The sequence below is a fragment of the Micropterus dolomieu genome, linkage group LG17, assembly GCF_021292245.1.
Source record: "Micropterus dolomieu isolate WLL.071019.BEF.003 ecotype Adirondacks linkage group LG17, ASM2129224v1, whole genome shotgun sequence".
Lineage (NCBI taxonomy): Eukaryota > Metazoa > Chordata > Actinopteri > Centrarchiformes > Centrarchidae > Micropterus > Micropterus dolomieu.
This window is the reverse complement of record NC_060166.1, coordinates 8,129,536-8,141,831: the sequence shown is the minus strand read 5'-3', so window position 1 is coordinate 8,141,831 and position 12,296 is coordinate 8,129,536. Positions and strand designations below refer to the sequence as shown.

At 40.5% G+C, this 12,296-nt stretch overlaps 1 protein-coding gene across 2 annotated transcripts in view; it reads right to left on the bottom strand.

Moving 5' to 3' along the window:
* The window catches only part of lrrc75a (leucine rich repeat containing 75A), a 65,814-nt gene that overhangs the window by 29,739 nt on the left and 23,779 nt on the right, over nucleotides 1-12,296 (bottom strand). For both annotated transcript variants that reach the window (XR_006828847.1, XM_046074529.1), the window contains exon 4: nucleotides 4,937-5,049. Coding sequence is in view for 1 of the 2 variants with exons in the window: in XM_046074529.1 (XP_045930485.1) it covers nucleotides 4,937-5,049 (113 nt within the window). In the remaining variant the exon portion in view is untranslated. The remainder of the gene's footprint in view (nucleotides 1-4,936; nucleotides 5,050-12,296) is intronic.

The following is a 12,296-nucleotide window of genomic DNA, read 5'->3' as shown; positions in this document are numbered from 1 at the left end:
GGGGGGGGGGCAAAAACAATAAACAGAAAACAAACAAAAAAATACAAAAGTTTTTTTTTTAAATCTTAAATAACAGTTTCAAAATCATTTCAATGATACAAAAAACCTGTCAACAATACATTTTTTTTTGGGATTATCCTGTGGGTGTCCTGAAAATGACCCTTATTATTTCAATCTTGATAGGTATGTGGTACACTTACTTTTAATAGGGAGAATGGTGTCTCTGTTTTTCCCACTCCGGGCCCAACATTGGAATCCTGTGCATGAAACATTTTGCAACAAAGGCGTAATGCTTTACGGCAAGCTAGCTTGGTATTGTTGGCAAAGAACTTACAGATGTTATGGAAGAGACTGTGAAGAGATCGAAGAAGATGTTGTCGGAGGAAGCGAGCAAGAGAAAAAGAAAGAGTGACCGAGCAAGAGACCGGACAAGAGGAAATATGAGACTTTTACTCGCTGGCGTGAGCGACAAGAGCTGAAAGGATGCAGGACAGAGGCTGAACTGGCCTTCTTCCTGTTGGATTTCAGTAATAACTTAATTAGCTGGCTTGCTGTGTGATTGATTTTTCCCTGTTAGGAGACTCAAGCAAAATCAGCCACAGAATTTTAGCCACAAGCTTTAAATCTCAAGTTGATGTTAGCATACTTACTAGATTACACTCGGGCATCAGTAACTTTACTGGATGGGCTCTTGCGACGGTCGCTGTCTAGCTTTGTTTGCTAGCTTGTTTCAAGCAACATTATGCTGCTGCTGGTGGAGAGCGGCGAAGGCGTCGTGCCAGAGCCGAGTTAGCGGGCAACATAACGTGGCTCAGCAGCCTTTATGGACATAATATGAGCTAATGGCAGAGATGAACGTTGATAGAGGAAGCTAAGAAGAGAAAAGGAGAGTGACCAAGCAAGAGGCTGCTGCACGCTGCAGAGAGCTTCATGAAATGAAAGGCTGCAAAACAGACACCGAGCTGGCCTTCTCTCTGTTGGACTAGGAGCAAATGCACGTGTACACCTGTCCTCTCTTTACCTGTCCTTTTACAACAGCGGTGAATTCCACTCTGAAATGGTAGGGGCAACAAATTGCACAAAAAACCCATATCTTATATAACGTTGCTTTAACCAGGGAATAACAGGATGTGGTCTGTAACAGACGTGGACATTTAGCAGGACAAAGCCAAAAAAGAAAATCTAAAACGAGACTCAAAAGAGAATACCTGAAGCTGAAGCCATCATTTGAGGAGCTTTAACAGGGACTTGCTCACCTACTTTACTTTTTCTATCCTCAAACAAGTTTCCATTTATCAGATTAGTAGGCAAATGTTTTGACTTTCTCCTTTTTCACATAAAGGTAAAATTTCACACTGAGCTGATGAAAACATGCAAAAGGACAAGCAGCTCTTTGCATGAAGAAACTCAGAGATAAGCTTTAAAATACAACGATGTCGACCTGGACGGGATTTAAATCACAAAAATGGTGACAAAAGTGACAAATTACCCACATATGCGCCCTGCGTGGGATTAAAATCACTGACCAGGACAAGTAATGTTGATTTTAACATACATCCAATCTGAATGGGTCTTCAGAAACATCTGACCGGGCTTCATCCAAAGAATCCATTGGAAAAGATTTCTGGAGTGTTCAGAAGTTGTCACAGACAACTGAGGGGACACAGTGGATGATTTCTTTACACTTTCTCAACTGTTCATCTGTACAGAAAGAAGAGTTTTTCATCCTTTTGATGACGTAATGAGCATGGACATATGTGTGTGTGTGTGTGTTTGTAGGGAAGGTGGTAATGGCGCGTGTTCTGTGCAAAAAGAGGATTCAATCTCCTCTCATGGCCTGAGACTCAAAGTAAATGGGGCCTGTCTATCCTCTGGCTAATCACTGGAGTTCATGACAGCCCGAAACGCTGCGTTGATTAAATCTCATCCGCCAGTCCAGAATTACTCAAGATAATTACCAAACTCATTTTCATTTTCATCTCCAGCTATCATTTAATTGCATTATAGGTGAAAAACTGCTTTAACAGCAACTGTGTGAAAAAAGCAACCTATAATTTCTGCGGACTGTGAAAGCACTGACAAACACAAACAGGCCGTGCAGGGATCCAATCTTATGATACTGAATTGTTGTTTTTCCCTCTTTGCACTCAGCAAACTGTTTTATATGGAGGAGGTGGCGCCTGGTGTTCATGCTACCAGCTGAGGAGGAGATATTTTCATTTCCTACTGGTCCTCCATTCAAACAGCAGTAGGAAACCTTTCTTCCAATGTGTCCTGCTACATCTCACTTTTCTACCATCTGTTCCCACCAGGAAGCATTTTATATCAGGTTTACAGCAAAGGCAAGTCAAGGGAATAAAAAACAGGATTTTCATCCCTTTAAAATAATATTTTGGACAGTGAATATGGATACAAATGTGTTTAAACTGTCACCCTTTATCATGTTGTTACACATTTGTTTGATAGTGGCTGATATTTTTCATGTAACACCCCATAAAATAAAATAAAATAAAACTAATTTTATTGTTAAAGGCAACAAGTTTAATGTGTCTAAACATGCAAAATGTTTTTGCTTACATTTACTTACTTTACTTAATTATCCCCATATCAGTCAAAAACATTAAGTAAGTTGTGGTATCCATAACATTGTATCAGGTGACCATCACTTATAATGACCACTAGTGACCACTAATATCTGATCTTAAAAAAAGGGTTTCTAAAGTCAAGTGATTGCAATGTATTATGGTTTTGTTTCTGTCTGCATTTATATGGTAACCTAAATCAACTGAAAGTGGTGCTGAGCTGTGTGGTGTGGAGGACTGGGCCCTGCTCCCACAACGTAGCTCGAGTTACATTGCGGGAGACGGATGAAGCCACTGCAGGAGGTGAGTCGAGATCACCGGGGTTCAGGTGAGATCCTCTCACTGTCATCAGCCTGCCAAAGCATTTGGTGCATGCTGTGGCCTGCAAGTAGCTGGAATAGCTGTAAGGCTTAGAGTTAAAAAGTATACTAGGGCTGCAACGATTAGCTGACGTAATCAACGACGTCGATTATGAAAATTCATCTATGTGAAATTTCATTGTCGACGCGTCGTTACAAAGATGCTGTTTAAGGGAGAGATAGCAGTCTTCTCATTAAGAACATTTCTGGTTGTTCATTTCTAACTGCAACGCACTACAGGAAGGACTGGGGGGCAGAATCGCTTCCACTGCCTGCCATGACTGCTTCACTGTAACTACTCACGAAGTAGAAGCATTCATGCGAGAAATGGAAAACAACGGAGAAATAGCAGAACAGATTTTTGTTTTTACAAGTTTTGTACGCTATTTCATCACTTATTAGCTTATCGTTTTGGCTGATAAACCGATTAGTCGACTACCAAAATAGTAATTAGTTGCAGCCCTAAAGTATACTATGCATTTTTCTTCCTTGTCAAAACCTTGCGTCTACATTACCCATAATTCATTGTACGAATTTCAGCTGGAGATATGTGGTTTAGCTGCTAATTTAGCCTGGACACTCTAGTCTGCAGCAGACATGAGGAGCGGGCTACAGAGGTCGGTAAAGATCACCTCTTTCTAACTCAATGCCAACATTTCATTTCATTTCAAACCTGTAGGCTGTCTGACGCTGACTCAAGTGACATCACGCAAGCTTCAGCTTGCTCTGGAGCCACAAAAGCTTTAGACAATTTTCAGTAGTACCCCCCAACACACTATAACAATAATAGTAAAATCTTTGATAATTAAAGCTCTCCTTCAATTAATCTTGTTTAACGAACCAACAAATCCTGTTCTCTCCCTGACAGACAGACAATCCTAACGAGTAAGCAACTGATGCGGACAATCCTTTCAATTGTTTGCTGATGTTCCATGTGATAATACTGTATATAGCAATTCAATTCAACAATACAATTAAATACTGTTCACCAGAGTACAAAAAAATGTTATTCCAACAATAGACGATCAACAGAACTGTCTGGGCTTTGGGATTCACCACTGGTTTACACTCTGGGACCATCTATTTACGTTATGCTTTACTCCAGGAAATACGGTGTATTTAATTAAGGAAGCAGATGCTTTTACAATCCTGCTTCATGTGACATTTTGAGAGCAGCTTTCAAAAGCCTGAAGATAATTCTTAGCTGTCTGTACTTTACAGAGCTGGGGAACCACAGTTAGTAGATTAGTTGAGTGTAGTTGCTTTTCATGACTGATTTGCATATTGTGCAACACTGCCGTATATCTGAACTCTATCCAAATCTCCATTTTCATTTGGCTGCAGACCTTCAAAACGAGATTTCTACAAAATGCAGGTGCAAGAAAGGAAGAGTGGAGAGAGAGCTAACTGCCGCAGTACAAAGTGAATAACAACTACAGCCACTCACTGGATTCAGTGTACTGAAGTTACTCTGAAATCCAAACAAAATAATGCAAATAAATATACAATTTAGGCAATAATATATGCATGAAGACTGAGGACCATTTGACAGTAAGAGGGAAACAACAAGGCAAAGAGAGACCCTGAAGGTGACACTAGGAGCTGATTTCATCTCCAACGAGACAGATACATCAGTGGATTTTCCTCATTGCATCCAAAGAGGCAAAGAGGCAGCAGATGATGACACACTGAGAATTTAACAGAAACACAGACACACACACACACACCCACACACAGAGACAGACACTCACACACACACCCACACCCACACACAGAGACAGACACTCACACACACACACACACACACACACACCCACACACAGAGACAGACACTCACACACACACACACACAGAGACAGACACTCACACACACACACACACAGAGACAGACACTCACACACACACACACACCCACACCCACACACAGAGACAGACACTCACACACAGACACTCACACCCACACACAGAGACAGACACTCACACACAGACACTCACCAGGCCTGAGGTTTCCTCTTGAGCAGGCCCTGTCTCCTCCACTGAGAGTGGGGGCTGAGATGGTAGGTCAGCTGACGACAAACCTTCTCCATCGCCCCGAGAGAGTCGCCCTCCTATTGGACGCACACAGACAGCGACACACAAACAATCAGCTCAATTACAGAGGATTGTCAGTTGATGAGAAAAACTTTCTGGTGGCCACGTTGGAGGGATTCAACACAGCAGTATCAGTGGTGAGGGAAGCGTGTTGTGAACTTTCAACAGAACAAAATAGACATGATTCATTTCTGTGTTGTCCTAGTGATGTGATGTCGAGCTTTCCAGTATGCTTTTATTAACACATCTGATTGGCACACTTGCTAACAAGTCTAGAGGAGTCCTGTTTTCACATTAAACACACATTACACGCTAATTCTGTCAGTGTGTAAATTCTGAAAAGTTATCACATTAAGCATGCCTAAAAATAAAGATTATAGTGCATGCTAAAGTAGCAGAAACGTTTCTCAGGAGAGACCAAACCAGAGTTATACATATACTATGAATACAAATAGGAATAGAAAGGCCTTATTTGCATATCAAATAACAGCACCTCCATTCCAGATTTACATGATTAATAATGAAAACGAAACATTTTGACAGATGACTGTGATATGTCATGCATCAGTCATCCCTTACTCAGATATTTTATGGTAAAATCACCAACTTACACTATTCTGGAAATGAGTAATGCATAACTGAGTGATTTTAAAACGTTCCTCAGAAGGGAGAGGATTTTATTCTGCATGTAAAGTAGGAGGTTCAAAAGGTACTTTTCCTATCATGATTGGGGGTATTGATCAGAATGCATAGAAATAAGCCAGAAAACTTCGAATATCCTCTGAACAACGTTTTATTTCTTCCCATTTAAAGGTTGCATTTGTCAACATAATCAGGGAAAAAAAGACACACATAAATTGTTCAATCTGAAAGAAAACAAACATAAAATTAGAAACTAAACTCACATGTCCATCTCAAGGAAATAAGGAAAGAAACATCTAAGCTAAGTTTCCCTAAACATGGACATAGGATAAAACTAAAGAGTAAATTAAACTTCTCTTACCAGAACTGCCGCCCCATGTGAAAGTGAAAGAGTGAGTGAAAGGGAGTGCAGTCCTTAAATAAAGTGTGAATAGGGAAACTCAATAAGGGGCGAGTTCAGCGGCGACAAAATGTCGCAAAACATTTATTTCAACAATTATTTACAAACTTATCGCAGCTGACTGGGTAACACCTGTGACACGCCCACCAAACAGAACAAAACCTACCTTGAAGCCCGTTGCGGAACGTTGTACAACGTTGCAAGGAAACGTGTCGTTCAAATCGAAAACGTTGCAGACCGGTGCAAAACGTTTTGAGGCTGAACTTGCCCCAGGTCAATGAGGAGGAATGAAAGGTGAAAGCAAGAGCCAATCAGTGATGAGAAAAGAAAGAAAAGGAAGTGAGGTAAGGAAAAAAGGGGGAAAAAATAAATAAATTGCGGATCTTTACTACACAGCATCTGTATATCGTACGCTTGATGGTTAAAATCCTTCGACGGACCTTAGCGTTCAGTCATTGGTCAAACGTTTAGCACACAGGCCAATAAAAAAAGAATCCAACATAAATAAGTGACAGGTGTGTATTTTGTATACAGGTTTATTTATGCAACAGGTCTATGGGTTTGAGGCTGTCAGTTAAAGGTTTTACAGCAAACAGAATTGTGCACATGGAGGAGTGAGAAAAGGGAGGAGAAATGTCATGTTGGACATGACATTATCTCAGAGCAGTGAGGTGTTACAGCAGCAACAGACAAGAGAAAGGATATAATTAAAGAATTTGAGCACCACTGGAGCAAAGAATTGCACACACCTTCTGTCAATGTCAAGTTGTCTGATATGACACGCACGCACACACACACAGACACTGTGGGGCTGGGGAATTGAACGCTACATGGTGCGTTGATTGGCTGTGTACATGATTGCTCCCCGTTTGCTACCTAGTGTTCACTTTGTGCCCTGGGCTGTTTGACGTCCATGCACCACGCAGTGCACTTAAGCATTCATAGAATGAAAGGACATAAGGTTATGCATGAAGCACGTACACGCCTTTCCCACAACGAAATCCTTCGCCACAGCGCCTCAGATGACTGACATGTAAATTACAGTCATGTGAAACCATATATTCAGATTGTGACGCAAAATAGCGATGAATCAGAAAAGTTTGACATGTCAGTTTAGTACTCGGTATAAAGAACCCTACTGAGTTGTCATCATGTAGAGCACAGCGAACAAGAAGCAACTTTAGACAACAGAGTAACTGACACACCGTTTCATTTCTACCCATTTGCCTCAATGTCGCCTGAACCCTCCTCTGTACTGTAACTGCATGTGTGTGTGTGTGTGTGTGTGTGTGTGAGGCTTTCACCCATATTGAAATGCATTTATTCAGGTGGTGAGTCAGGTTTGCAGGTCCTCAGTTTCCAGTCTAAAACAGATGGTGATGAGAAGACGTGATATCAACAACGCAAACCTCAGTGTTCTCTAAACTGTGAGGCAGCACACTGTGTTGTTCAGGTCGGTGTGCGTACGCATGTGTGTGTACTTTGGGCTTGCTCGTTAAAATACTGAAGGGCAGAAGTTGGATAGTAAAGCAGAAAAACAATTTTCTACCAGAAATCATTTGAGATAGTGAATGAATTCATACCCAGAGGGAAGGAGTTCTTCCACTTCCTTGGCTGCCAGATGAATTTCTCATTTTTCAAATTATATGAAGCGATAATGATTCCCGTACAGAAACTGTGAACATGTTCTTGTAAATGTATCTGTGTGGTCAGGCTTTGCAAAAAAGGGGAGGACACGTTGTAATTATTGTGTAAATTCACATTTATAGATTCATAGTGAATGAACAAACAATATATTTTCACTTTCTATTCTCAGTATTCTGCTAACTAAGCTGCACTAAGCAATATTTTTATAATAACAATGACTCCCATTACTATCTGTAATGTGAAAGTGATCAGTCACAGAGACAAACCCACAGAAAGGTATTTAGTGTCTTTCAGCTCATTGTTTTGGCTTTACACACTCATCAGGGGCCATTTTAGTCTTAAGATAGGAAGAGTCTAAGATAGGATTTTTCCCAATTTGGTATTACAGAAGCAAATCCTAACTAATTTTAGGAATCCTAGCTTATCTCAGGTTAGGAAATCCTAAATACTCAATCCAACATCGGTGATCAACTTTTATGTCTGTTACCTTGGAAATGACGCCACTTTTCTCATCTCGTGGGCTAAACTGCTTTTAATCCATTTTTTGGTAGATTTTTTTAACAGTATTTAATTTAATGAAATGGAGCAGAAACAACAACTATCCTTGAACTTCAAGTCAGAGGACTTAAAGGTGTTGGTAACCTCCGTTGAGAAATCCAAATTCACGTAACGCTTATCTGGGGAGATTAAAGATAGAGGGTGGGCTAAAATAGCGGACACAGTCACCGCCGCATATCCGGCATCCAGCGGAGCATTGATGCTGTCAAAAAGAAAATAAGTCATTGTGTTCTGTCATTAAACTCATCAGTAGAATCAATGAATTCTAGAAGTTCCATCTGTTGACATTTTGTAGATTTTGTAAAAGCAATAAAAGAGCAGCCATGTGCACTAAATCTGTTATCCTAAAGTTAGGAGAGTTTATTTAAGATTTTACTAAGTTAGGATGCTTCTGTAATACACTTTTCCTATCTTAAGTTAGGAAAGGAACATTGACTTAGCAACTGTTAATCTGTAATGGACTTATTCCTAAATCAGTTCCTAACCCTTATTACCATGGTTACCAAGCAGTTAAGAAAGGATCTGCAGGTTAGAAAGTTTCTGTTCGGCCCAAGCATCGTTTTCTAGCAGCAGCAGCAGCAGGCAGTTGCTAACTGTTTACAGAAAAAAAGCTCTAAAAACGCACTGTACACTTTCTACCCAGCACCAAACAGCAGACAGACAAAGTGAGCGAGTGGCTGGTGAGCATAGTGGAGCATTTAGCAGCTAAAGAGCCGGATCTTTCCCCCAGGAGCTACTGATCACCAAAACTGACAACTTCAAACCACAACTTCAAATTAACACTACTGTTGCTGACTGTCTGCTGGATGTGAAACTAGACAACTGTTCGTCGACATGTTAGCTAACACAACTTCTAAGGCTGTAGATATGGTGATAATGGTGTTTGTCTGAAGTCTGCTACATTATTGCCAGACATCAGCAGCAGCTTTAACATACCTATGATTGGTTGCTTTGCTAAATAATCCTGTTGACTAGCTAACAAAGCTAAAAAAACAACTGGTGACACTACTTTATGTCTACTACTCTACATTTAGGAACATGTTTACAACACTTTTCATTTATATACCATTATCTTATCACATAAAACACCACGCTTTCCACGTCTGAATGGTTTATTAGGATCCATGGTGTACACTGGTGCAAATCTAGTTATGACCGGTGTGAAGTAGCATTGAAAATAGAAAACAGAATAATGTGAAGCACCAGATGCACTGGCCTTTTTAAAAAATGATACTTTTACTTGTCATAGCAGGTGAAGCACGGGTTACATTAAGCTATTCCACTATTGATTACTTAAATCCACTAAGCTAGCGGGTAAAACACCAGAGAGCCCTGACACCAGAACATCTAAAATGGCTAACGCTGCTCTGTGTCTGCTGGACACACGGTTTCTTGACACATATATCAACTTTATAATTTCAGTGTTGTCTTTGCAGCTTGTTTCCACTGCCCCCAGCGGACCAAAGAAATCTAATCAGGTTTTAGCGTGTAAATCAGGATTCATTTATTTATTAGCTCTGTTCTCATTTACATCTTTTTTTCTTTTTCGGTTTGTCTTTTCCTTATTTGTTCTGACACCTAAAACAAATTCCTTGTATGCAGGGACTTGGTGAGTTTAGTTATATATATACTGACCTAATATCTTATACATATTCAATACATTCCGGCTGTTTCACAGTTCTAGTTTTTCTCTAGGGGCTGAGAAAGCCCTGTTACTCCTGGTCTGATGAAAACCTTTTAGACAGCAGTGGATGCACTCCAACATGCATGGATGTCAAGCTAAGAATACAATGCCCTAGTTGCATAAATATTGACATTTTTTGGAGATGCAAGGTTTTCACTAGACAGACATATTGTATTCCTGATCAGACAGCATTATTGGAGTTTCCACCAGACACCTTTTAAGGGTCAATATCAAACCAATAACTGATATTTTAAAAAATATTTGATTTTCTCTAACAAAGATTTTAGAACCTGTGGTCCTTGTTTATCTGTGTAGTCTTAGTTGAGACATATTGATTGTTTTTTGTACCGCCACTCATGGTAATGTACAGTAAGAGAGGTCTCATCTTATCAATAAAGCTGCATGAATTGAATTGTGCTGAAATGAACGGCAGAGAGCTCTGGACGATGAGAACAGCAGCTGCAGCATCTGGCTGGAGCCTCACGGCTTCACTGTGGCCTTATACACAATTTCACTGCTCTCACTCTCTCTCATCCCCTTCCTTTTTCCGTGTCTCGTCTTTTTTTCCCCTCTCTCCTTCTTTCTCTGTTGCCCAGTCTCCCTCTCTCTTCCTCCCCTCCTGTCTCTCGTTATATTATTGACACAGGACACATCTATGAATCTTTCCAGTCTCCAGAGAACTGATGACCTCTCCTCTCTCTCTCTCTGCCTCTCTCTTTTCTATCTGTCTACTTCATCTTTATTCCTTCCCCTCAGGCTAGCCTGCTGATAACGTTAGTTTGCACAGTACAAATGGAACCATTACTTTGGTCCCATTTTTCACTGCATGCGCTGGTAAATTACTAGTAAACCGTTCCTCCTCCTCTGCAGATGAATTGTTTGGATAATTCAATCTTATTGCTCTCGTTTCAGTGGTCAAGAGGTGCAGGGGAAGACCTGGCAGACAGATGACTCGTGGCTGGATCTCTGATCTCAGGAAGAAAATCACTTTATGTGCTGTATCTAGAGGGGCGTAGATCACCGCAGATACTGATGTTTGTTGTATTTTTGTGGGAATTCGAGGTCAGGAGTTACATTCCGAAAGTTACACAGCGTGGGATCTTTTGAAAAGCCATTTCAGTGATTGTTGTACTCAATGCCTTTAGACCAACCAACTAAAGTAAAAAACTTAAAAAACTTTTAAAAATTTAATGAAATGGTTGTGAAAAATACAAATAACACATTTTTGAAAGGGGAAGGGTAGCCAATGATAACTCATAAACGTGGTATTTTTAAAATTCTGGCTACGGCACTGATGCATTTATGGAATAAATACTGTCCCAAATATATTGTAGCATTGTGGAAAAGTTTTGTACTCGTGAAAATGTTTTGTACTTATACATTCAAATGTTTGAATGTGTGGAAAAGGTTTGTACTAGTGAAAATGTTTTGTAGCTGTGTGAAAATGTTTGAATGTTGTGACGGCCCCTGTGTGATCCGGTGAGGCCGCTCTGTGGGAGGGATACCTCACCACTGTTGAGGTGATTGCTGATCGGGTGCACCTTGGACCTGTGAGCCAGGGGAGATAAAGCTCCACTTGGGCAAACTACTTTCTTTTCTGTCTTCTCTGTGCCACATCTTGCTTTGAGTTATTTTTGTTACAGAGACACCCCTTGCATATTTAAATAGTTATGTTTAGTTCACTCTTTTGCTAAATAAATCACTTTTGATCATTTATGCTGCCTCGTTCCCTCTTTTGCCATGACCCTTGAGTCAGGTTGTGACAATCTGAATATCTGAAAAACCCAACGTTTACAGGTAAGGATCGATTCTACAGGTACAAAACAAACCTAGTTACAAGTAGTTTTGTCCCACATTTGACACGTTTTATTGAATTGTAATGCTCGGGTTAACATTCAACAGTCATTTGACTTTGCAATCAGGAATGTCAGTTCACCATCCAATCCCGGGTTCCAAGGGGGAGGGCCTTTCTTGCAGGGAGTTTTGGCTTCAAAATAATGCGTACAATGCATTTCCATAATCTGCTCTCTCACACGGTATCATTTCCACTCATTTAATAAAATGTCTCTCAAAGCTGTAGTCAAGGAACTAAATAGTATTTTATCATATGCATTTATAGTATCAATACTCTCAATACTATCGATCTATCATCATCCATCCATCCATCGTCAACCGCATATCCTGCGTACAGGGTTGCGGGGGGCTGGAGCCAATCCCAACTTACATCGGGCGAAAGGCGGGGTACACCCTGGACAGGTCGCCAGTCCATCGCAGGGCCACACATAGACAACCAACCACTCACACCTCTATCTATCTATCTTTTTTAAGTTAAA